A 19,518-nucleotide genomic window follows, 5' to 3' on the forward strand; every position below is an offset into this window, starting at 1 on the left:
TCCTCATAGAGGGCGCTTTATTGTTTTCGTTGAAAAAAATTTTTTTTTTGTTTTTTTGAATGTGTTCAGAATGTTCTAAAACGTTGAAAAATTGCAATTTTAAAAAATGTCTGTATGATGTGTGTGTGTGTGTGTGTGTGTGTGTGTATGTGCCAAATTTACCGAAATTTCTATAACTCCAGAACTAATCAACCAAATCTTAACGAATTATATATGAAATAGGGGTAGAAAAAACTAAAGAATATAATAGAATTAATAAAAATTGCTAATAATCAAAGGGTTCTTTTTTAAAAAATTTTTGAATTTTTGCTCTGTTGTCCGTTAAGGGGATGCTGGAGCCGTAGCCGAACTCGATCGGCGTCGGTAAAGAAGACCGGCGAACTATATCTGTCCTTGTATAGACAAAGATATAGACAAGGATAGCACGCTACATTGCACGCACACATACGCACGATGCACACCGACATTATACTTTTATATTACGCTTCCAAATCTTGATTTGGGGGGTTTATCGATGTTTTTCTTGTTGTGCAATTCGGGGAAACTTGTTTTCGCGTTCGTACCAATGGTATATCTCTTATATGAAATACATCTTGTGACGAGCTGACAGCTCGCCGCAACTCGAGACGCCATATTGGGATAAGAGTAGGATAAGGAAATCTGTACTTCCGTAATTTTTTCTCGTTTTCTATATAAAATCGGAGTTTCCCCGAATCATTAATGTATGTACTGCAATTCTGGAGAAAAATTTTTAATTCTGTCAAATTAATACGACGCTACGTGCCGACAAAAAATGCCGGTAAAACAGACGGCTCCAGCATCCCCTTAATGCTCTAACTTCCGTAATTTTTTAGATATCGGAGTGCATTTTTTTTTTAATCGATAGAGGCTACGGTCAACGTGACGCTACAAATGCTTTGGAGCGTTTTTCTTCTCTTTCTTTCTTCATTGAAAGAAAAGAGAAGAGGAATGCTTCGAAGCATTTGTAGCGTCACGTTGACCGTAGCCAGAGTATCATGTAAGGAAGGTTGGCATTGAATTTGGCAATGATCGGTAAAGCGGTTTTTTTTAAATAAAATTTTGAATTTTTATAGAAATGTTCGTTTATGCTTTAACTTCCGCGGAGATATCGATCTATTTCTAATTTTATTATATTTTTCAGTCTTTTCTACTCTTTTTTCGTATATAATTTTTTAAGATTTAGTTGATTAGACCCAGCTTTATACGCGATCAAAAGTCCATAATTTTGATCGCATATAAAGCTAAGTCTAATCAACCAAATTTAAAAGAATTATATATGAAATAGGGGTAGAAAAGACTGAAAAATATAATAAAATTAGAAATAGATCGATATCTCCAAATTTGCGGAAGTTAAAGCTTCCTCTATGAGGAAGCCAAGTGCAAATTTCTAATTTGCACAATTTTTAATTATATGTGATTTTACGCAAGTGTCTGGACAGACCTTGTCTTTTTGCAGACACGTTTGTTGTTGCAAAGTTACCAACGACCAGTCATGTCAATCTCCGATTATATCTGTAGGTAATCAATGCAAACTTAATCATCCAAATTTTCATCGAATTTGGGGCTGCTCTAACAGCATATTTCACTGATTTGTTCATGTTCATTATTTCTCATGTTTATTATTTTTCGTTTTAGCATATTTAATGAAAAATCGCATTATTATGTAATGAAATTTTCAAATTACTCTCACATTGATATATAAAATAAAAATATTTTATTGACATAAGATAAGGATATTTCACCATCGATAAAAGAAAGAGACGAATTTAATAATCAATTAAGATAATTGTCTTGAACTGATAATCGGTCATTTTCGTTTAATGATAATTAAAAAATATTTAACAATTAAGTGTGTTGATATTGGTTTGTATTCCATAATATTTATGTAGTGTAAATAACGCGAAAGACTCTAAATATCAATCGAGACAAAAGTAATTTTGACAAGATTATTGACGCATCCGAAATCTTGACTGGAGCTTGCTGCCATCTAGGACGCAACTGTAATTTTCATCACTTTGCTTTAATCCTTTGCAGTCAAAATTATTTCTTAAAAGTGAACAAAGATCAAATCGTTTTGATTTTGATTTAATTTAATCGGCGGATTTAATATAAATCAAAGCATGTTTATTATTTTGAGCAATTTATGTGGTGATGCTAAAATTATAATTTGCTAATTAAAATCATATACTGCGAATGCTTGGAAAATTATGCAAAAATTACTACCGCAAGTCATTACGTTAACTCGATACATAGAATTGCAAAGAGTTAAGATAAATCTTTAATCTCCTTAAAAAAATTGTCGCAGTATGTACATACATCTATATAATATTCATTTTCTCTGATATACAAATGAAATACGTATAATTATCATATACTCTTATACTACGTTTACGCGAGCGTTACTTCTGTAGTAACTTATGATAATTCACCCGTTTATGCGGAGTAAATTATCGTAAGTTACTACAAAATCCTGTTTATGCGAAGGGAAATCCCGTTTACGCGAAGAAATTATCGTAAGTTACTACAGAAGTAACGCTCGTGCGTAAACGTAGTAATAGTCTCTTAATTCTTAAATAATTAGGTATAACTTTTAAGAACATTATTAACGATTATTATCATTATTACAGTCTTTACATAATAAATTTAATTAATTTTTGTCCAAAGATCAAACTCTGTCCCGAGGGAGATTGACGCGTGAAAGAAACACCCGACAAGTGGCGCTATCCGCGGGATGCTGCGGAATCTCGCGTGCGCGAACGGAGCAATGGCGTAGGCGGTGATCCGTGTGATAAATTAATTTTTATTACTTCGTGGGTGGCGGCTCTTACTATTGGTCGCCGATCAGGTACCTCCTACTCTTCAACGGAACCCTCGCCGGCATTATTCTGCGCGGCAACGGCGATAGAGAACGGTGTGCGTGATTTGTCTCGTCTTAAGGCGAAGCAGGACAAACGACTGCGCCGCGAAGATCGGGAATTGCGAATATTGCGATGCGGTTGACACGACAATGAAACGAAAGTTCATGTATCTCGCGGATAATTTCTCCGCTGATTCCTTCCGCAGATCGCGCGTGAATTTGTTCATGTCTTTTGTATGAATTTCACAATTGATCGGTGCTAAATCGAGAGAGAGAGAGAGAGAGAGAGGGAGAGAGAGAGAATATGTTTCAAATAAAATAGCGAGACATCGCAAAACTGAATAACAAGAAAAATAAGCTATTATTATGAAGTTATTGTTTTTTCGACGATAGTAATCATTGTTGCAGTTGCAATTATTTGATCGAGTATTTGTGAGATGGCTAATATTATAGTCAGCAAAATACCGAATATAAACGCGACAGCCCAATTTCTATTATTTGGAGGAGAGGAAAAAAAAACGTTTGTTTTTAGAAAGTAACAAAGGATTCTATGAGAGAACAACTTGCCTTACTATACGCGTATTGAAATCACCACCGATGCAATCAAGCATTGAAATTACTGGAAGAAGAGCACGTAGCACGTCTCGCATTCGTTCTGATTTCATCTTGTAGCGAATCCAGCATTCGAAATTCTTTAATAATAATATAATATAAACGTGATATAAAACATCCCCGATTGATAAAACATTATCATATATTTTTAACAGAATATATACATTGAGCATTTTATCGGTGCTTTTAGCATTTTATCAAGTGCTGACATTTTGCTTTTGCATTTTCATGAAATAATGCAGGCGACCGAATTTACTGTCAAATATCCACACCCTTCCATTATTAACATGTAATTATTTTAATCGATACACAAATTAAATACTCTATCAGATTATTTCACGTAACTCTATTAGCAAGTTGACGTTAGCTTGCTAACGCGACAAAAAAATTTGTCGATGAGTCAGGAAAAGAATCGCAGATTTCATAATTTTATATTGTTTTAAATTACAACAACAGACTGATCGCACTCATACATAGACTGAGCATTCCTATTGAAGAGCTATAGGGAAGATGTAAAGGATATATAGGAATGCTCGTTAAGATGCTGTCCTTGTCTAATTGTGTAGTTGGTGGGGAGAAGGAAAAGTAGAGAAACAAGGAAACAATCCCAGCAAGCATATATCTCTGTTCTTTAGATCGTATTTACACCTCTCCAATGGCAATGTTCAGTCTATTATAAAAATCTCAGGTACACGCAACTCACAACTCGTGTGTTTGCGCAAAAGAGTCATGGTGCGATCTCGCTTTGCGTGTACTTGGCGCAAGTCACTACCGTGTCTCTTGATACTCATATCTGCTCATATCTTTACACTGAAAATAAATTTATTATTTGCAAGAAAAAAAAATATATATATGTATATTTCTTTGAATTTAGTTTCCTTAATTCAAAGAAGTATTGGGTAGATTTAAGAAAACATTTTCCTGAGTTTAAAATATTTTCTCGAATCTATCTAATATTTTTTTGAATTAAGGAAACTAAATTCAAAAAAATATATATAGGTATATAGATATTTTTCTCTTGCAAATAATAAATTTATTTTCAATGTAGGACCCTTTATTTATTTTATATGATTTACAAAATAAAAGATAGTTAAACTCGTTACAGTTGCAGCATCTCATAATGTTTGTAATTGTAGCGCGAACATTTGCAAATTTAAGTGCGCTACCGCGATAGTGATCTGATCTACGTATACTCAGAGCCACACCTGTAGGTCGGCTGGTGTAGTGTAGAAAAAATGCGCAAGCAATAAAGCATATACGATGTGATAGTGTTTTCCTCGATTACATTTACGAGATGGCTGACTGCTATAGTTACACTAATCACTGTTTAATGTTGCATCGCGCCTTGTTTTACTGCGTCAACGCAATTTCCGCAACATAACTCACACGTTCTTCGATTTGATCCGAGAGACCATGATTCTGATTATTTCACTGAGAATGTATAAAACAATGTAGAAAACAAATTTCCTTGAATTGGTAACATTCTTAATTTTGAGCTTGTAGGACGAGATTGGGAATGATCATCACAAATTGATAAAATAATTTTCTCGGTATTATGTAAGAGATAGAATGAGTTTGTTACGGTAAAGTTGACTTTGTATCGTGATAAATACAATTATAAAATCATCTATAATGGTTCAGTTTAAGAAAACAATATAAATGGAATCTAGAATATACACGCTATAATTAAAATTTTATTATTTTCCTTAATGCTATTTTTGGAAGTTCTCTCTATTTTGAGGCAGTTATTTACTGGAGTTATCTCAAGAGTTATTGTTATTTCGAAAATTATATACTAGATATCGTGCATCACATAATTATAATCTTACTTCTCATGTATCCACTTATTATCACGACCATTATCATGGATAAGGGATTAATAGAACATTAGCGATGTCTAAAATTATGCCCGAAATTTACTTTTGCCTTTCGACTTACAAGTCTTCGGAAAACACTATATATCAGTTCAATGAAATGCAAATATCACAATCAATTGCATTCGTTTTCGATTGACTCAGTTTTCGATGACCGATACCACTTACGCGACTGTTTTGAGATTATGTTATTAGAGCGATAACGTGATAGCGAGTATTCTAAGTTCGCGATTTGTCATCGTGCAATCGACTCTTTTCTCTTTTTCTGGTTGTTTGCGATGGCGATAAATCGACGTTTTCACGTGTTCCGCGAACGCGAATTTAAGCACAGGGATGATCCCATGATTTTTCGAGAGAATCACGGCATTGTAGAGCGAAACGGAATTCTGTGCCGCAAATCTGCATAAAATACCGCTGGACGAGAAGGAGGGCAGTTGTATGGGACCGGGGGAGAGAAAGAGAGAGAGAGAAGGAGCGCATACGTGGTGTCGCTCCTCGCGGTCGCGGGAGAATCGTGGGCTCCTCGCGAGAGAAGCAGGTTGTAGCTGGATGGTGGGGAAAAGAGACGAATGCAAGGCGGATAGACGGCGGAGGGACAAAGTACAAGAAACGAACAACTGGAATGACGGAGAGGAATGAGCGCGCGAACGAGCGAGAGGGAAACAGCTGGACCGTCCGTGTTGCCTCCAACGCGGCGCGCGGCGCGGAGAGACGGATGCTGCGGCGAGGCGGAGATCGAGAGGGAGAAGGAGAAAGAGATGGGGGAAGATCGGAAGAGATAGACAGATAGAAGGAGCAAGAGGACGGCAGTGGGAAGGACGGCGGCGCGAGAGAGATCGGGCCGGCGAGGAGCGAGGAGGACGACGGAGCGAGTATAGTCGCGAGAAGGCCGCGGTAGTCTTTCTCGGCTGGCTAGGTGAGATAAGGACGAGGCAGACAAACGGACTGACGAAGGTGCCTGAGGTAGGGATACTCAGTCTCGCGGCCACGTGCTACACGAGCGCACGCCCCGAGCCGGCCGGCGGTCCAGCCAGCCAGCCAGCCAGCTACGACACCGTTTCCTCTTCTTCCTTGTTCTCGTATCATCCCGTGCGCGCTTCCTCCCAGTTCCTCCCATCCGTTTTATCTGTCCGTCCGTCCGTCCGTCTCCTTTTGTCAGACGGAAACCGTCGAAAAGTCGCGCGACGTAGTCCCGAGCGCGATCGAGCATCGCGATCGATCTCGATCGGTGGTGGTTCTCCAGCATGCTCCGGTAGGAGCATCGCGCGCGCAGTGATCTCGAGGAGATATCGGAAGGACACTCGGCTACTGTGATCCGCGCGGAGGGCGATATCCTCGTACTGTGATTCTTCCCGACGGATGATCCGCGTTTCTTCTCTGCCGGAGGATATTTTCGACACCAGTGTGTATCGTATAGATGAATATCGGATTTGGTGTAATCGCGACGTTACCGTATAACAACAGAACTATCACGTACTGTTTGACAACACAGTGCGTGGATGAAGAGCGTGTGTCGAATGTGTGCTTTCTGTGCTGGATAAGGCAATGACGTGTGCTGTCACGGCGGACTGACATGCGTCCGTAGGTGCGACGCGGACGGTGCGGATAATTAAAGGGTTTGATACGGAAGTGTATCGAGAGGAAGAGGAATAAACGCAAGTGTGGAGAACATCGCGTAGGTATGTATATTGACATATATACAGTAGGTTTAAAATTGCCAGTGTGCGGCGGAATCGTATTATAGGCAGATCTAGCTTTTGAGCTTATTGTCAGTTATCTTGTTTTCTGAAAAGAATGGATGGGGATCTAAAACTCGTAAAAGTAAAACTATTACAATCTGTCCACTTTTCCTCTTTTCTCGCATATTTGTTATTATAGTGATTTAATGGAATAAAAATAGAAGAAAGCTTACAACTTTATAAGAAATATTTTATAAGAGATTGATCAATTATCGATTTTTTGCGGAAGAGCTTAAGAAACTTTTCGCAGATCCGCCTATACTTCCTTATGCATTCTTATTTTTTATTATTCTACATATTCTTCAATATTCTTAAACGGTACCGCTTCTCTGCTCTTTTTTAAATTTATTAAAAGCAAATATGTCCGATGACTTATCGAGTGAATTAGATTAGTTGGATTGTCATTTGAATGACAGAATCAAGATTCCAGTGACATTTCACACAATCGCGCGAGAAAATTTCAGGTGTCGTGCGAGATTAAAGTTTATCTTCGCTCGGTTACTTATATCATAATTTTTTGATATAACATGAACACCCGTGTCTCTCTCATATTTACTGAGTAGCAATTAACAAACGTGACGTTATATTCTTGTGGCAAGTTTGACGTAGTGTCAGATGACGATAGCACGATCATTTATTTAGCCGTCTCGATCAAGAACGTAACGATATCTCTGATACAAAATTGCAATCTTCCATTATTTCATTTATCAAATACCTGTTACCTCACCCTCAATTAATCTCTCGCGTTGAAATCGAATTATAATCTGCGTACTTAACATATATCGGCTAAATCTTAGAAATAAGTTCGACGCTTTCGGCATTCAGACACGGAAGCTTTTAAAACGATGATAATTTGTGTCGCAGAAGATTCTCAATTAAAAATTTTATATCCACGATATAAATACTGTACTTTATAGCCATAAGTTCGCGGTAACTTATGTAGGTCGATCTCAGTGCTCGCGATTAATAACGTACACGATTGCGAACAATTTGACAAGCCAGCAACTGGTGCCGTTACACGAAAAAAATCGATTCAGACCTCGCGGGTCAGTTACGATTAATTTGTCACAGCTTAGGGAGAAGGGAGGGGGCGCGCAACAATTCCAACTGTCTGCAAGCCAGTGCTGATATCCGTATGACGTGCCGCTTATAACCGGTTCATTAAAGCTGCAGTCCGCTTGTCACTCATTGGTTGCCATTGCGATCGAGATGTTCATCCGGCGAAAAGAAGAAACTGTAAAAAAAAAAGGAAAAGAAAGAGAAGTGACGTTTATATATACACAATGTATATGGATGATGTCTTTGACGCACGAATGTATCTCATCTTTAATCGTTATTATTACGAAGATGAGTAGAGGCAAGTTGATCATGAACACAAATCTTTGTCAGATGGAGAAAAATTATTGTCGGACAATCGAATTATTAATAGTAAAATAGGAGTGGCGGTGGCTTTCGCAAAGCTGGAGGAATCGATAAGAGAGTCAACAAATCGGCAACGGAATCGTCACGAGGAACCGTTAGAAATTATATCGCGAAATAAATTTGCGTGCCTCGAAATATTTCAATAAATCGGCGCGCGATCTTTCACGGATTAATTAGATGCCACGTGCCCCGGCAAATAGCGAGATATTTTGGAGTATGGAAAATATATTTAAGCTTTTGTATATCGTATTGGATACCGGTAAGATAATTAATTCGAGATTCTCAGTTTCGATCGGGCGCACTTCGACCCGCAACGGAACGCGCTTTAAGTGCTGGTCTACAACCTTGCTTTAGAGGGTATTTAAGCTCTAAACCGTAAGAAATTGACCACTCACAGTCGAGGATTTTCCTCATATTCCACTGTGATTGGTCAATTTCTTACGGCTTATAGAGCTTAAATACTCTTTAAAGCAAGGTTGTAGACCAGCACTAATGCGACGCAGAGCGGAACATTGTTCCGTAACGTCAAATGTCAAAGCTCGTCGATCGATCGCCGTTGCGGCGAAGATTTAACATCTGACCATGCGTGCCATACGGCGCTATTATCTCTCACCGGCGCGCCGCTAATTACGCTTTAATACCCTAATTATTTCACAGATTAAGCTTACAATCGATATTACGATCGCCGCGCGGCTCGTAATAAAACTATTCGTGCTGATCGTTCACGCAACCATTTATTACCGAACGAGCGGGAGGGTACCGCGCGCGCGCTCGCGCTTACGTTTGTCTCGTACGAAGAAGAAACGATTTTTCCTTCTCCCGATTCTTCAAGGATGGTGCCGCGATACGCGTAAATATCGAGAGACGTGGAATCGCACGATGACAGCTGAAACATATCGGCGATGACGGTGTGCGCCGGTAATAATCGCAAGCGCGAAACGTGAGGAAACGAATGTCCTTCGGCGTCGCGGCTAATGAAATACACGCTCGTGAACGTGGCTCAAAAACGCAAATAGGAAAAATCCTGATGGCACCCGATGGTCAGTCGCCGTCGTCATTGCCGTCATCGTTGCCGTAACTCCCGCGAACGATCGTGTTTATCGCCGCGTTACAATTGCGCTACCACCGCGCGCGCGCGTTAATCCGTGAAAACAAGGATTTATCGGAGCCGGAGCGCGGCGAGGCGACGATGTATTCAACGGAACCGGTCTTCCGCGGGCATGTACGGCTGTTAATTAATTTGTCATTAGTCAGCGCGGAAAGATGAGAGGCGCGCAATAAAATTTATCGATGGCCGCGGCGGCGGCGGCGGCGGCGTGCCTCCTCTTTGTCACGGAAGCGGCCGATTAAGTACGCCGATTTTATTTTAATAATACGCGCGCGCGGGAGCAACGCGCTCGTCCGATCGCTCGCGAAAACGATCGTTCAGTCATATTGCGACGATTTTTTAAATTAAAGTACACCTCATATTGTTTCTACACCATACGGCAATTATTTTCCTCTTCTCGAGATCACGCAAAGGTAATTTTGTAAATGTACTGTTGTAAATGTACTATTGTAAATGTACTGTTGTAAATGTACTATTGTAAATGTACTGTTGATGTACTGTACTGATGAAGTATGTAAACAATAATTTCTCGTTAGTTAAGTGCCGAACTGTTATTGATCACATCCCGGGAACAAACTATTCTTATAGAAATGTTTCCAAATACTGCAAAATAGAGTCGGTATAGCAATTGTAGGATATGTAGTTATTGGATGTTCAAAAGTCATTTTTGCTATGAATTATTACTGGAAGCGAAAATAAAGAAGAATCTCTATTGTTTCAACATTGTACTAAGACGATTACACTTTAAATAGCGTCAAATTATTGCGAATCGATAGAGTTTTGGATAAATAAAGCTTCGTCAGCTGGTGGATACTTATTCGTTAAGGTCTCCATTAATGATCTGGAGTAAATACAGCAATTATCCTTAACATATGCCATCGCAGCTTATAACGCGTTACAGTTTAAACTTAATAAACTCGTAGAACTTAACGCAATTCGCGTGCTTCAATTATAACCCATGAATACTAGAAATCTCGTGTATAATCTTTACTGCTATAGATTCCCGCATATATAACGCGATCGTGTTGCAATTATATGCCAATATTACTCCGTAGATCGCGTAGATTAACTCAACGCGGCGGCGCCAATTACCGCGTTCCTAATCGTGGCTTTGTGATCGACCAGGGAAAATCTCAGTATCCTCAATTAACGTTTACTTTCAAATCGCATCTTGGAACTGGATTAATTCTCCGGGCTACCGCGTCGCGATTATTTCTGAAAAACCCGGAGCACGGAGATTTACTTTTTGAATTACTTTTTGCAACGGACGGAATACATTAGTTTCCACGACGTATATTTGTGACATTTACTTATGCCGTTCCATCTCGAGTTGCGCGGCCGACGCGAGTTTCTTTTCGACGAATTGAAATTAAACCTCGGTAATCAGAAGTGTGTGCACGGTTTACACGCGCCGGTTGAGTTCCCACGTGGTGCGCGGGTCGAAAATTAATACGTGGCAGTAATTAGCTCTCGTATTTATGCGTCTCTCGCAGGGCGGCCTGCGTTAACATTGGTGATGGCGTATCGTTACACCGTTGTAAACACGACATGTTATCTCGAGCGATACCGAACCCGGGATCTCGGGGAGAACGTTCGGCCGATTTCGGTGGACCGCGCTCTCTCTGTCTCTCTCGCGTTTCTGTGTCCGCGATCCACTCGCTCGTATTCTGGAATAATTATTATACAACGCGCTGATATACGCCACCTTGAGCGCTCGTTCGCCGTAAAAATACCGCTTTGATAGTGGGAGATATGTACGCCGTTAGCGTACATTTGGGTGTTCCGTCGCTGGGAGGTGGCATTCCTGCAGAACGCAAATACCTTGTATAATGTATTATATAGCGAATGAATCGCCGAATTCGAATAAGATATTATGATCTCGAACATGCATGGTGAGCAACAGTAATAGATAAAATATTCGAAGCTTGTTTGGAGGAAGTAGTTATTATCATCACTTAACAAGCGACACTAGATGTTATCGAGAGATTATTCTCGAGAATTATTTGTTCGTCTTTTTTTTTCTTTATCAGACCGGAAGTCAGGCGCCGCGCGTGAACGTTTCAGCGATAAGCGCGGCGACACGCGAGAGGTGTAACAAAATGTTGGCTCGCTACATCAAGCGGAAAGAGGGTAGGTCGGGTCACAGGCTAGGACGGCTGACATCGAGGGATTAAAACGTGTCGAATGGATGTGGGCGATCTGTCGGGACCGGCAGGATTGGTAGGGAGCGGATCCATCTCGGTTGCGACGGGTGTTGGTATTATCGCCAACGCGACATCCGCCACCCCAGGGTGGTGGACGCCTACGTCGACGATCACATCGGCAGCGGCCAACACCGACGTGGTGAGCCTTATTTTTTTTCTCTCGATCGTTAGTCCTAAAAAAAATGAAGAGGACATGTAATTATCTTGATCAATATAACGTCAATCTATTTTTGACATATCGCACCCCGAGAAGAATACTGTCACAACTCAAAAATTCACAATTTTCAAGAGAAAGGAAAAACAAATTTAATTCAATTTTTTTTAGTTGTGAAATAACTTAAGTTATGCAATTACAGTTATGATATTTTGTGATAATGAAACTTGTATACTGAACGAGATACTGAAGAAATCTGTTGTGATTTACTTGTCAATTCACTTGTGACATTATTCATTTTGGAAATCTCGACATAAACTTTGAAAGAATAATGACATTTCTGCCCTGTGCAGCGGATTTTGTATATAGGCTTGTGACATTATATATAGCACGTCACATTTTAGACACTTTTTATGGGCTTAACTCAAAGTCAAATTTTTTGAGTTGTGACAGTATTCTTCTCGGAGTACAATATGCAATTTGATATATGCAATACCTTTTTTTTTCCAAAAAAAGCGGGCACTAGCTGTGTATTCACTTATAATAGAATGACGAAAAAAACTTGAATATTTGTAATATTTATATTAATAATGTCGTAAGGTTAATCGTCGAACGAGAGAGATCCACGTGTCAGGTGGCATTTACTATAAATTACGGTCTTTCTTATTATTCAAATATGGTATTTCTGTGGCATTTAGTGTGCTTAATTGCGGGTCTCGCGTTTCAATTAAATTACAGTGTCTTTCGCGAACTGATCGGGTTGGAAACACATAGAAATCGCGCGAGTTTACGCTCGTCATCGTTAATCGCTCAACGGGTTGATTGGTATTTACACGAGGCCGGATTATTCTAAATCGCTAACCGAGAGGCCTGGAAATAACGGAATCGAGGGAACGATGGGAACCCCGAAAGAGAGGAGAAACGTGACGTCGTACGCGACGTAAAAAGGCCATCATAACATAATATCGGCACGTTCTCCTCTTCATTCAGCGTCGCTCGTGACGGGCACTTAATGAGATGATTCTCGTGTGTGGGACGTGGGTGGGCGACGGGAAGGATTCAAACGGATGCTGACCGTTCCCGTAGCGATGCAGATTACCCGCAAAATGCGGAGAAGAAGCGGCACGGATCGGGAGGAGAGCAGCGCGTTATTTAGTCCCGTCCGGCGTCCCGATGTGTGGCGGTCTGTGGCTGCGGGGATTAGAACCAAGGTGACATAGCCGCGTCATCTGTTGGACGTTTAACCTTTTTTGCCTCCTACCTCGGTCTGCACGTCGCTGCTCCTCGCCGTCATTTCCGCGAGAAGTCATCAGCCCGTACCGCGCGCATACGTTCCCAGGTTAATGAGATCGAAAGTCGTTTTCGAATACCCGCGCGCCACAGCCTGATGGTCTGCGTTTCAGCGTTCGCGCCGATCGGCAGAAATCTCCGTCAGCCGGGATATTTGCGGAGAGGCTGCCGATTAATTTTTATCCCGCGAAACGGATGAAAAAAAAGCGATTGTATTTCCGCGCGGTATCACGCGGCGTTTACCGGCATCGATGTGGTAATTTGTTGGAGTCGTTACGTCGAAATATACTTCCTTTCCCTCGAAATAGATGGACGAATTTAGGTCGCGCGAAAACCTCACCGCAAGTGCTTGCTCGCGTAATCGTTTTGTAATCAAATTCCGTGTACGATGAACGCGGTGCCTAAATCCGTTCGATCCGACGCGATATAAACTCGCACGAGCTGCCGTTATCCCGCGTTAATACATGCGTTCTCGAAACCGAATCCGGAGAGGCATCATTAAGCGTGGCTGTTCACCATCCGTGCAAATCGCGCAACAAACCGAAATATTAATGAATCGTAAAATTTACTTGTGAAAGTTATAAATGACCGCGAGCGACGTCGTCCCATCTGGCCGCGCGCGACGCGACGCCCGCGTGACGGGTGAAGAGGATTTCGAGCAAGCGCGCGCGTTTCGATCGTCCCCGACGATTCCCACTCGCGTAAACGTGAGCGATCAATTTCTCGTCGGGTTACGACAGAGCGGCGGCCGTTACTTTAACGCGCATTCTTTTCGTGTTGGAATCAGATCCGCGCGAACAGAGTCGCATCCTCGCACAATCCGCGTGTTCTCGACGCTCCGCGCCTTTCTCGCGACGAGCCGAGCGCCTCCAGGCCGCGAGGGAGCTGTGCGGTCTAGTAATGACTGGCTAACTAGGTTTTAATAGGAAGGCGATTTCTCGCGGCGAGAGAATGGACCCCTCGCTGATCCTCGCGCGAACGAAGAGAAAGAGTCCTTCTCTCCCGCACGACGTCACCGTCGAGGATCCTTCACGCGGAGCAGATGCGCGCTCGCGCTGATTGGCGGCTACAATACGCGCGCGGATCGGCCGCGATCGCACTTCGCACTGTTCGACAACAGATTGTAGTCGGATTGTAGATAATATTAATGCGAGATCGTATCCGAGAATCCTCTGGATGACCTCAGATCGCAATCGATTGTGAAAAAAAGCCAGAGAAATAAATTTCTTTTTTTGATAAATGAATTGTCACTTTATTTTTAATGTAAAGTAATGCAAAATGGAGAAAATAGCACGTTTAAATAATACGTACCGTGAGGAAATAATATAGATTCGCTGGTCAGTTTTGAACATAATACAGATAATGTAATTGATCTAACGATTTGAAAATATTATCACACACATAGATTTTTGATTTTTGTAATTCGTTTTATATGCGTAAATTGGATCATAGACAATATCTTACAAGCATTTTATATGTTAGTTTACGATATATCAGATAAAATCTATAATGCTTATTCAGACAAGAACTTGATTCAATTTTGTGACTCGCTTTAATCGGCATTGAAGAAGATATTAATAATTAATCAATATTTTACACATGCAAGTAAGTTGATAAAAATATCGTTCTTGAGGGTTATTTATATATTAAAAGAAAATACTGAAAAGAATAATACATTTGGGTAATTTTAGATGTTATTCGTTCAAAAATCGAGGTGTAAAAAAAGATATTTATTAAATCGTTTTGCTCTTTTTCGATTATGATTTCATAAGTGATATCTTGTATCGAAAATAGAAAGCTTCGGCCGTATCCTATCACAGTGCTCTTCGTTGTTCCGATCTTGCGTTTCGAGAGCGTGCATTAGATCGAGAAACCCTTCCGTGATTGGCAGATATTGTACGGGGATCAGGCGCGATCGTCGGGCACATACTGAACGTCCTCAGGTCCCGAGCGTAACCACATGTCGCATCTTTTTGTTGCAGATGAATCAGCTCTGCAGGGTTTGCGGAGAGCCGGCCGCGGGTTTTCACTTCGGGGCCTTCACGTGCGAAGGCTGCAAGGTCAGTATCTTCGCGTCGCCATTCTTCCACGGCTATTCATCCGTATCATTATTCTCTGGTAACAAAACGAAGGAAGAAAAAAAAACAGGATAAAGGAAGGACTTGCGATCGTTACGCGTTTCTCGCGACGCGAGACATTTGCGCCGAAAATTATGTAAATCGCGTAGAATCGCAAAGGGACAAAGAACATGTCGGAGATGCGATTTTTTATCGTCATTCGGCGATGGTGCGAGGATATCTCGGTAAAATCAGACGATGGCAATTCATTATCAAATTAAAAATTGTTACTAATTGGATCTGCATGCTGTTGTTCAAAGGCTTAATTGTACTTCATAAATTGTACGCGCATTTCTAGCTGAACCTCGCGAAACTTTCGACTGCTGACAATTTAGCTTTACTAACAGGTAGCTAAACGCTTATTTCAATGCGCGTTTCTCCCATACGCCTGGTGTCTAATAAAGCGAAAGTGCAAATCGTTAATCGCGACTGACCAATGCGCGCCCATTTCGCTTTCTGTTGCATAGTCCTTCTTCGGGCGCACCTACAACAATCTGGGTAGCATTTCCGAATGCAAGAACGGCGGCGTTTGCGTGATCAACAAGAAGAATCGCACCGCCTGCAAGGCATGCCGCTTGCGGAAATGCCTGATGGTGGGCATGTCCAAGTCCGGCTCGCGTTACGGCCGGCGCTCCAATTGGTTCAAGATACACTGCCTACTGCAGGAGCAGTCCCAGCAGGCGCAAAATCGCCTGATCAAAGATCCCAAGTCTGCGTACGAGAAGGCGTTTGGCTCGTTAGACGCCGCGAATAACAACAATAACAATAATACCGAGAACACCAGTAACACCAGCGCGAGTAGCATCGTCGGCATCGTCACCACGGCGACCACCACGGCGAACAGTTACCATCATCACCTGCACCATCATCACCATCCGGATCGGTTGCCCAAGAGGGAGGACGGCGCGCTCAGGCCGCCGGATATTCCGGTGCTAAGGTCACCCGACATCCCGCCGAGAACCAGCCAGGAAGCGATTCTGAGGCCGGCCGATCTCCCGAGGGCTCCGCACGAGATGCTCAGGCCCGAGGTTTCGAGGTTTCCCATGTGGCGGGGCCCACCGTTGTTTCATCCAGCGCTCACGCACATGCAGCTGCTGAACGCGCCGTTCTTCCCGTTCCAGCAACGCTTTATCGTACCTTACGTGAATCAAGTGGGTCCACCGCAGATGGCAACCAGCCTGTCGAGCTCGTCCAGCGAGAGCGTCAGCCCGCGATCGACTCCGTCGCCGACGAAGAGAAGCGAGGAGAATCGTGAGTGCCGCGAGATCGACCGCGACCCCGCCGAACGAGACCGATGTCCGAGAGCGGGCTCGATAGAGGTCGCGTACGACAAGAGTCTGACGTTCTTGCGATCCCTCGGGCCGGAACAGGAGGAGCCGATGGACCTCAGCATGAAGGACACACGGACGGACGGACAGGATGTGGACGCTGGCAGCATGGAGGAGGAAGAGGAGGAGAAGTCGAGCAACAGCGAGGAGAATGAGCTTCAACAGGACACCGGACCGCCCTTGGACCTCACCCGGAAGACATGACCTCGGATGCCAAATTGTGCTCGCTAAGTGCTCAGCCAATCGAACTCGATTCGATCGGGAAGGATCATTACCGGTACCGGCTCCGAATCCGCGTGGATAATGGAGCAGTGTCGCCGAGAGCAATTTGTCGAGGAGGAAGGTGACGATCGAAGCCCCTTCCTGCGGTGGAAGAAAAGGAAGAGAAGACGGACGGATGGGAAAATAACGTGAGACGGAGGAAGAAGTGGAAGAAGGAGGCAAAGAAAGGTACGGTGAAGATGAGAATGGAGAAGAACGCGCGAATCACACGAGATGCGGAGAGAGGGTGAAAGAAGGTACAGTTACATCGTAATAACGCGGCGAGCGAGAAGCACGGCCGGGTGTCAAAGGTGCCTCGGCGCAAGAAACGAGAAGGCGAGTCAGGGGGAAAAGAGGAGTAGCCGAATACGATTACGTTGGAACGACACGAGTGGGAAAAGCAGAAGGAAGGAGGAAGGGGTGGGGGAGAGAGCGCGGTCGGCCTACGCTGAAGAAGTGCCGCGCGTAGCCAGCCGGCATAAACGGCTTTACGATCGGCGATCGTCCGATCGATGAAAATTGCTCAAGCCGCTCGGTATTAGCCGACACACAAGTCCCTTTTGCCCGGTCGTACCCCGACGGCAGGTGCACATTGACGAAGCGACCGGAGAATATATCGGCTCGCGATACATTCTCTTTCGTCGGAGAAAACGTACGACGGACGCATCGTGCCTTACCGAAGCTGATGGCGTCAGACTATGCGCGACTCGCGATTCCGCCATTCGTATTGGAGTTTCGTACATATTGTGGACGGGTATATTCGTCGCGTTTGCATTCGTCATTCATCATTCACGCGCTGAATTCGCCAGCGCGGACCGGTATATCGACGAAGTCGAAAGGGCGTGAAACACTACAAATCAATTCATTCGTAGTCGTTCGTGTATAAAAGCTGCGCTATGCGAACGAACGAGGCTACGAATCGCGAATTGTGTGGAAGGGTTCACACATTCGGGCGAACCGACGAATTTCCACTGCTGGATCACGAATCCACGCGAATCCACGAATCATGAATCGCGCATGTCGTAAGCACCAGCTTGAAGCGGTGCCTTAAAAAATAACGGCGGTTGAGAAAAAGAACCGCCGGTGATAGTTTAACGTTAAACGATATGTAACCGTTTACCGTGCGTGGCGTGGCGACAACGCACGGCGGGATGGCCAGTGAGTGCTTCGCGCATACTATTGCGCCGACGAATCGTTCGGCAAAGTGTTCCGAGGCCCGGACGCCGTTCGATCCGATCCGAGCGTTCGCATCGATTCGCGCCAAAAAAGAAAAAAGAAATCGACGGCGATGCGCGAGATGATCGGACGACGATGATCCAGGCGCCGGATAAATTGTGATTCTGCGAATTCCAAGTGCTCTTAGTACGTAACTTATGTATATTTTTCGACAGTCTTGTCGGGACGAACAGGGATCATATCGAGCCCAAGCGCGGGGGAAATCGTGTTCCGAAACGCTCTGATCGTGCCGATCGTCCGCGGTGGGATCCGCAGTTGCGCTCAAGTACAAAAAAAAAGAAAGAAAAGAGAGAAAAGAGGAGAGAGATACGCGGGAAGTGCGGTAGCCAACGATCGGACGATACGCGCGCGAGGCATTGGGCACCGTTTGAGTGTCCGAGTCGAGAGTACGAAAAATGAAATAAAGAATATTGTATACCTGAATGTGTGTAACACCTTTGATCGCCGTTCATTAATATCCCTCCACCGCTCATCGATCCCCCCTCACCCTCGATCTCCGCTACATTCCTAACGCGAGACGGTATTCGATTACTTTCGTCTCCTCGCGCGTCTTTCACATTTCACGTTCGCGCCGCGCGCTATCGAACACGCGCGCGCGTGTATAATATTATAACGTGCGCGCGTAGACGCGTATCATCATATCCGCGATGTTATTTATCCAGCAATAAATTTGTCCGCCTTGATATACTACGCAAAACACGTTTTCTCGATAGTTTCACGCCGACGCGACGCGACGTGACGCGACACCTCGGGAAGAATGATGCGATTCCCCGCGTCCCGGAGTCGAGGACGTCGAAAACGCCTGACAATAAATTTTCTTAAAAGTTCAGCGAGTATATCGATCGTAAGGTTTCTCCCCCTAAGGTCCTTTGACCGGGTCAGCCGGAGCACCGTTCGACGTTTGCGCGCAAAAAAAAGGGACTTCGTAGAAGACGGCGAGGGAAACAAGCGCGTGCGAGCGACGTACCAGGAAGCGCGTATACTTCTCGCATGCGGAAGTTTTATTGCTAATTACGTTATAGTCGTCGAAATCGAGGTGGTTTCCCGTCTCGGCGCGTAATATTCCGCGCACTTGCGAAGATCCCGATAATTTATGAATATCCGCGTCGCCACGAGGAACCTCGACGTGCCGCAATCCTCGAGGAGAGATCACGGCCGGAATTCACGTTTGGCGACACGACCCAAGTCTGTAGAGATTTGTCTTAAAGGAAAGTTTTCGTCTGTTTTAGAACGCGCGCGACCTCCTTCGCGAGGTACATTAACGCATTCTTCGTCGATGTGCCATTATTAGCGAT

At 43.5% G+C, this 19,518-nt stretch overlaps 1 protein-coding gene across 1 annotated transcript; it reads left to right on the forward strand.

Annotated features, from left to right (window-relative positions):
- The first annotated feature begins 6,234 nt into the window (after window positions 1-6,234).
- Window positions 6,235-18,645, forward strand: LOC112457631. Its single transcript, XM_025020803.1, has 4 exons — window positions 6,235-7,043; window positions 11,664-11,976; window positions 15,264-15,341; window positions 15,866-18,645. The coding sequence occupies exons 2-4, from the start codon at window positions 11,818-11,820 to the stop codon at window positions 16,928-16,930; spliced, it is 1,302 nt and encodes a 433-aa protein (XP_024876571.1). The 5' UTR covers window positions 6,235-7,043; window positions 11,664-11,817; the 3' UTR covers window positions 16,931-18,645.
- Window positions 18,646-19,518: the final 873 nt, after the last annotated feature.

The sequence above is a fragment of the Temnothorax curvispinosus genome, unplaced genomic scaffold (genome assembly GCF_003070985.1).
Source record: "Temnothorax curvispinosus isolate PA1 unplaced genomic scaffold, ASM307098v1 QBEX01008001.1, whole genome shotgun sequence".
NCBI classification, from domain to species: Eukaryota; Metazoa; Arthropoda; class Insecta; order Hymenoptera; family Formicidae; genus Temnothorax; species Temnothorax curvispinosus.

Excerpts from the sequence above, each read along its gene's own strand:
- LOC112457631 (XM_025020803.1), top strand. The coding sequence starts at position 11,818 with ATGGATGTGGGCGATCTGTCGGGACCGGCAGGATTGGTAGGGAGCGGA. Across the intron at positions 11,977-15,263 it reads CAGCGGCCAACACCGACGTG|ATGAATCAGCTCTGCAGGGT; the intron begins GTGAGCCTTATT and ends TTTTTGTTGCAG. Across the intron at positions 15,342-15,865 it reads TCACGTGCGAAGGCTGCAAG|TCCTTCTTCGGGCGCACCTA; the intron begins GTCAGTATCTTC and ends TCTGTTGCATAG.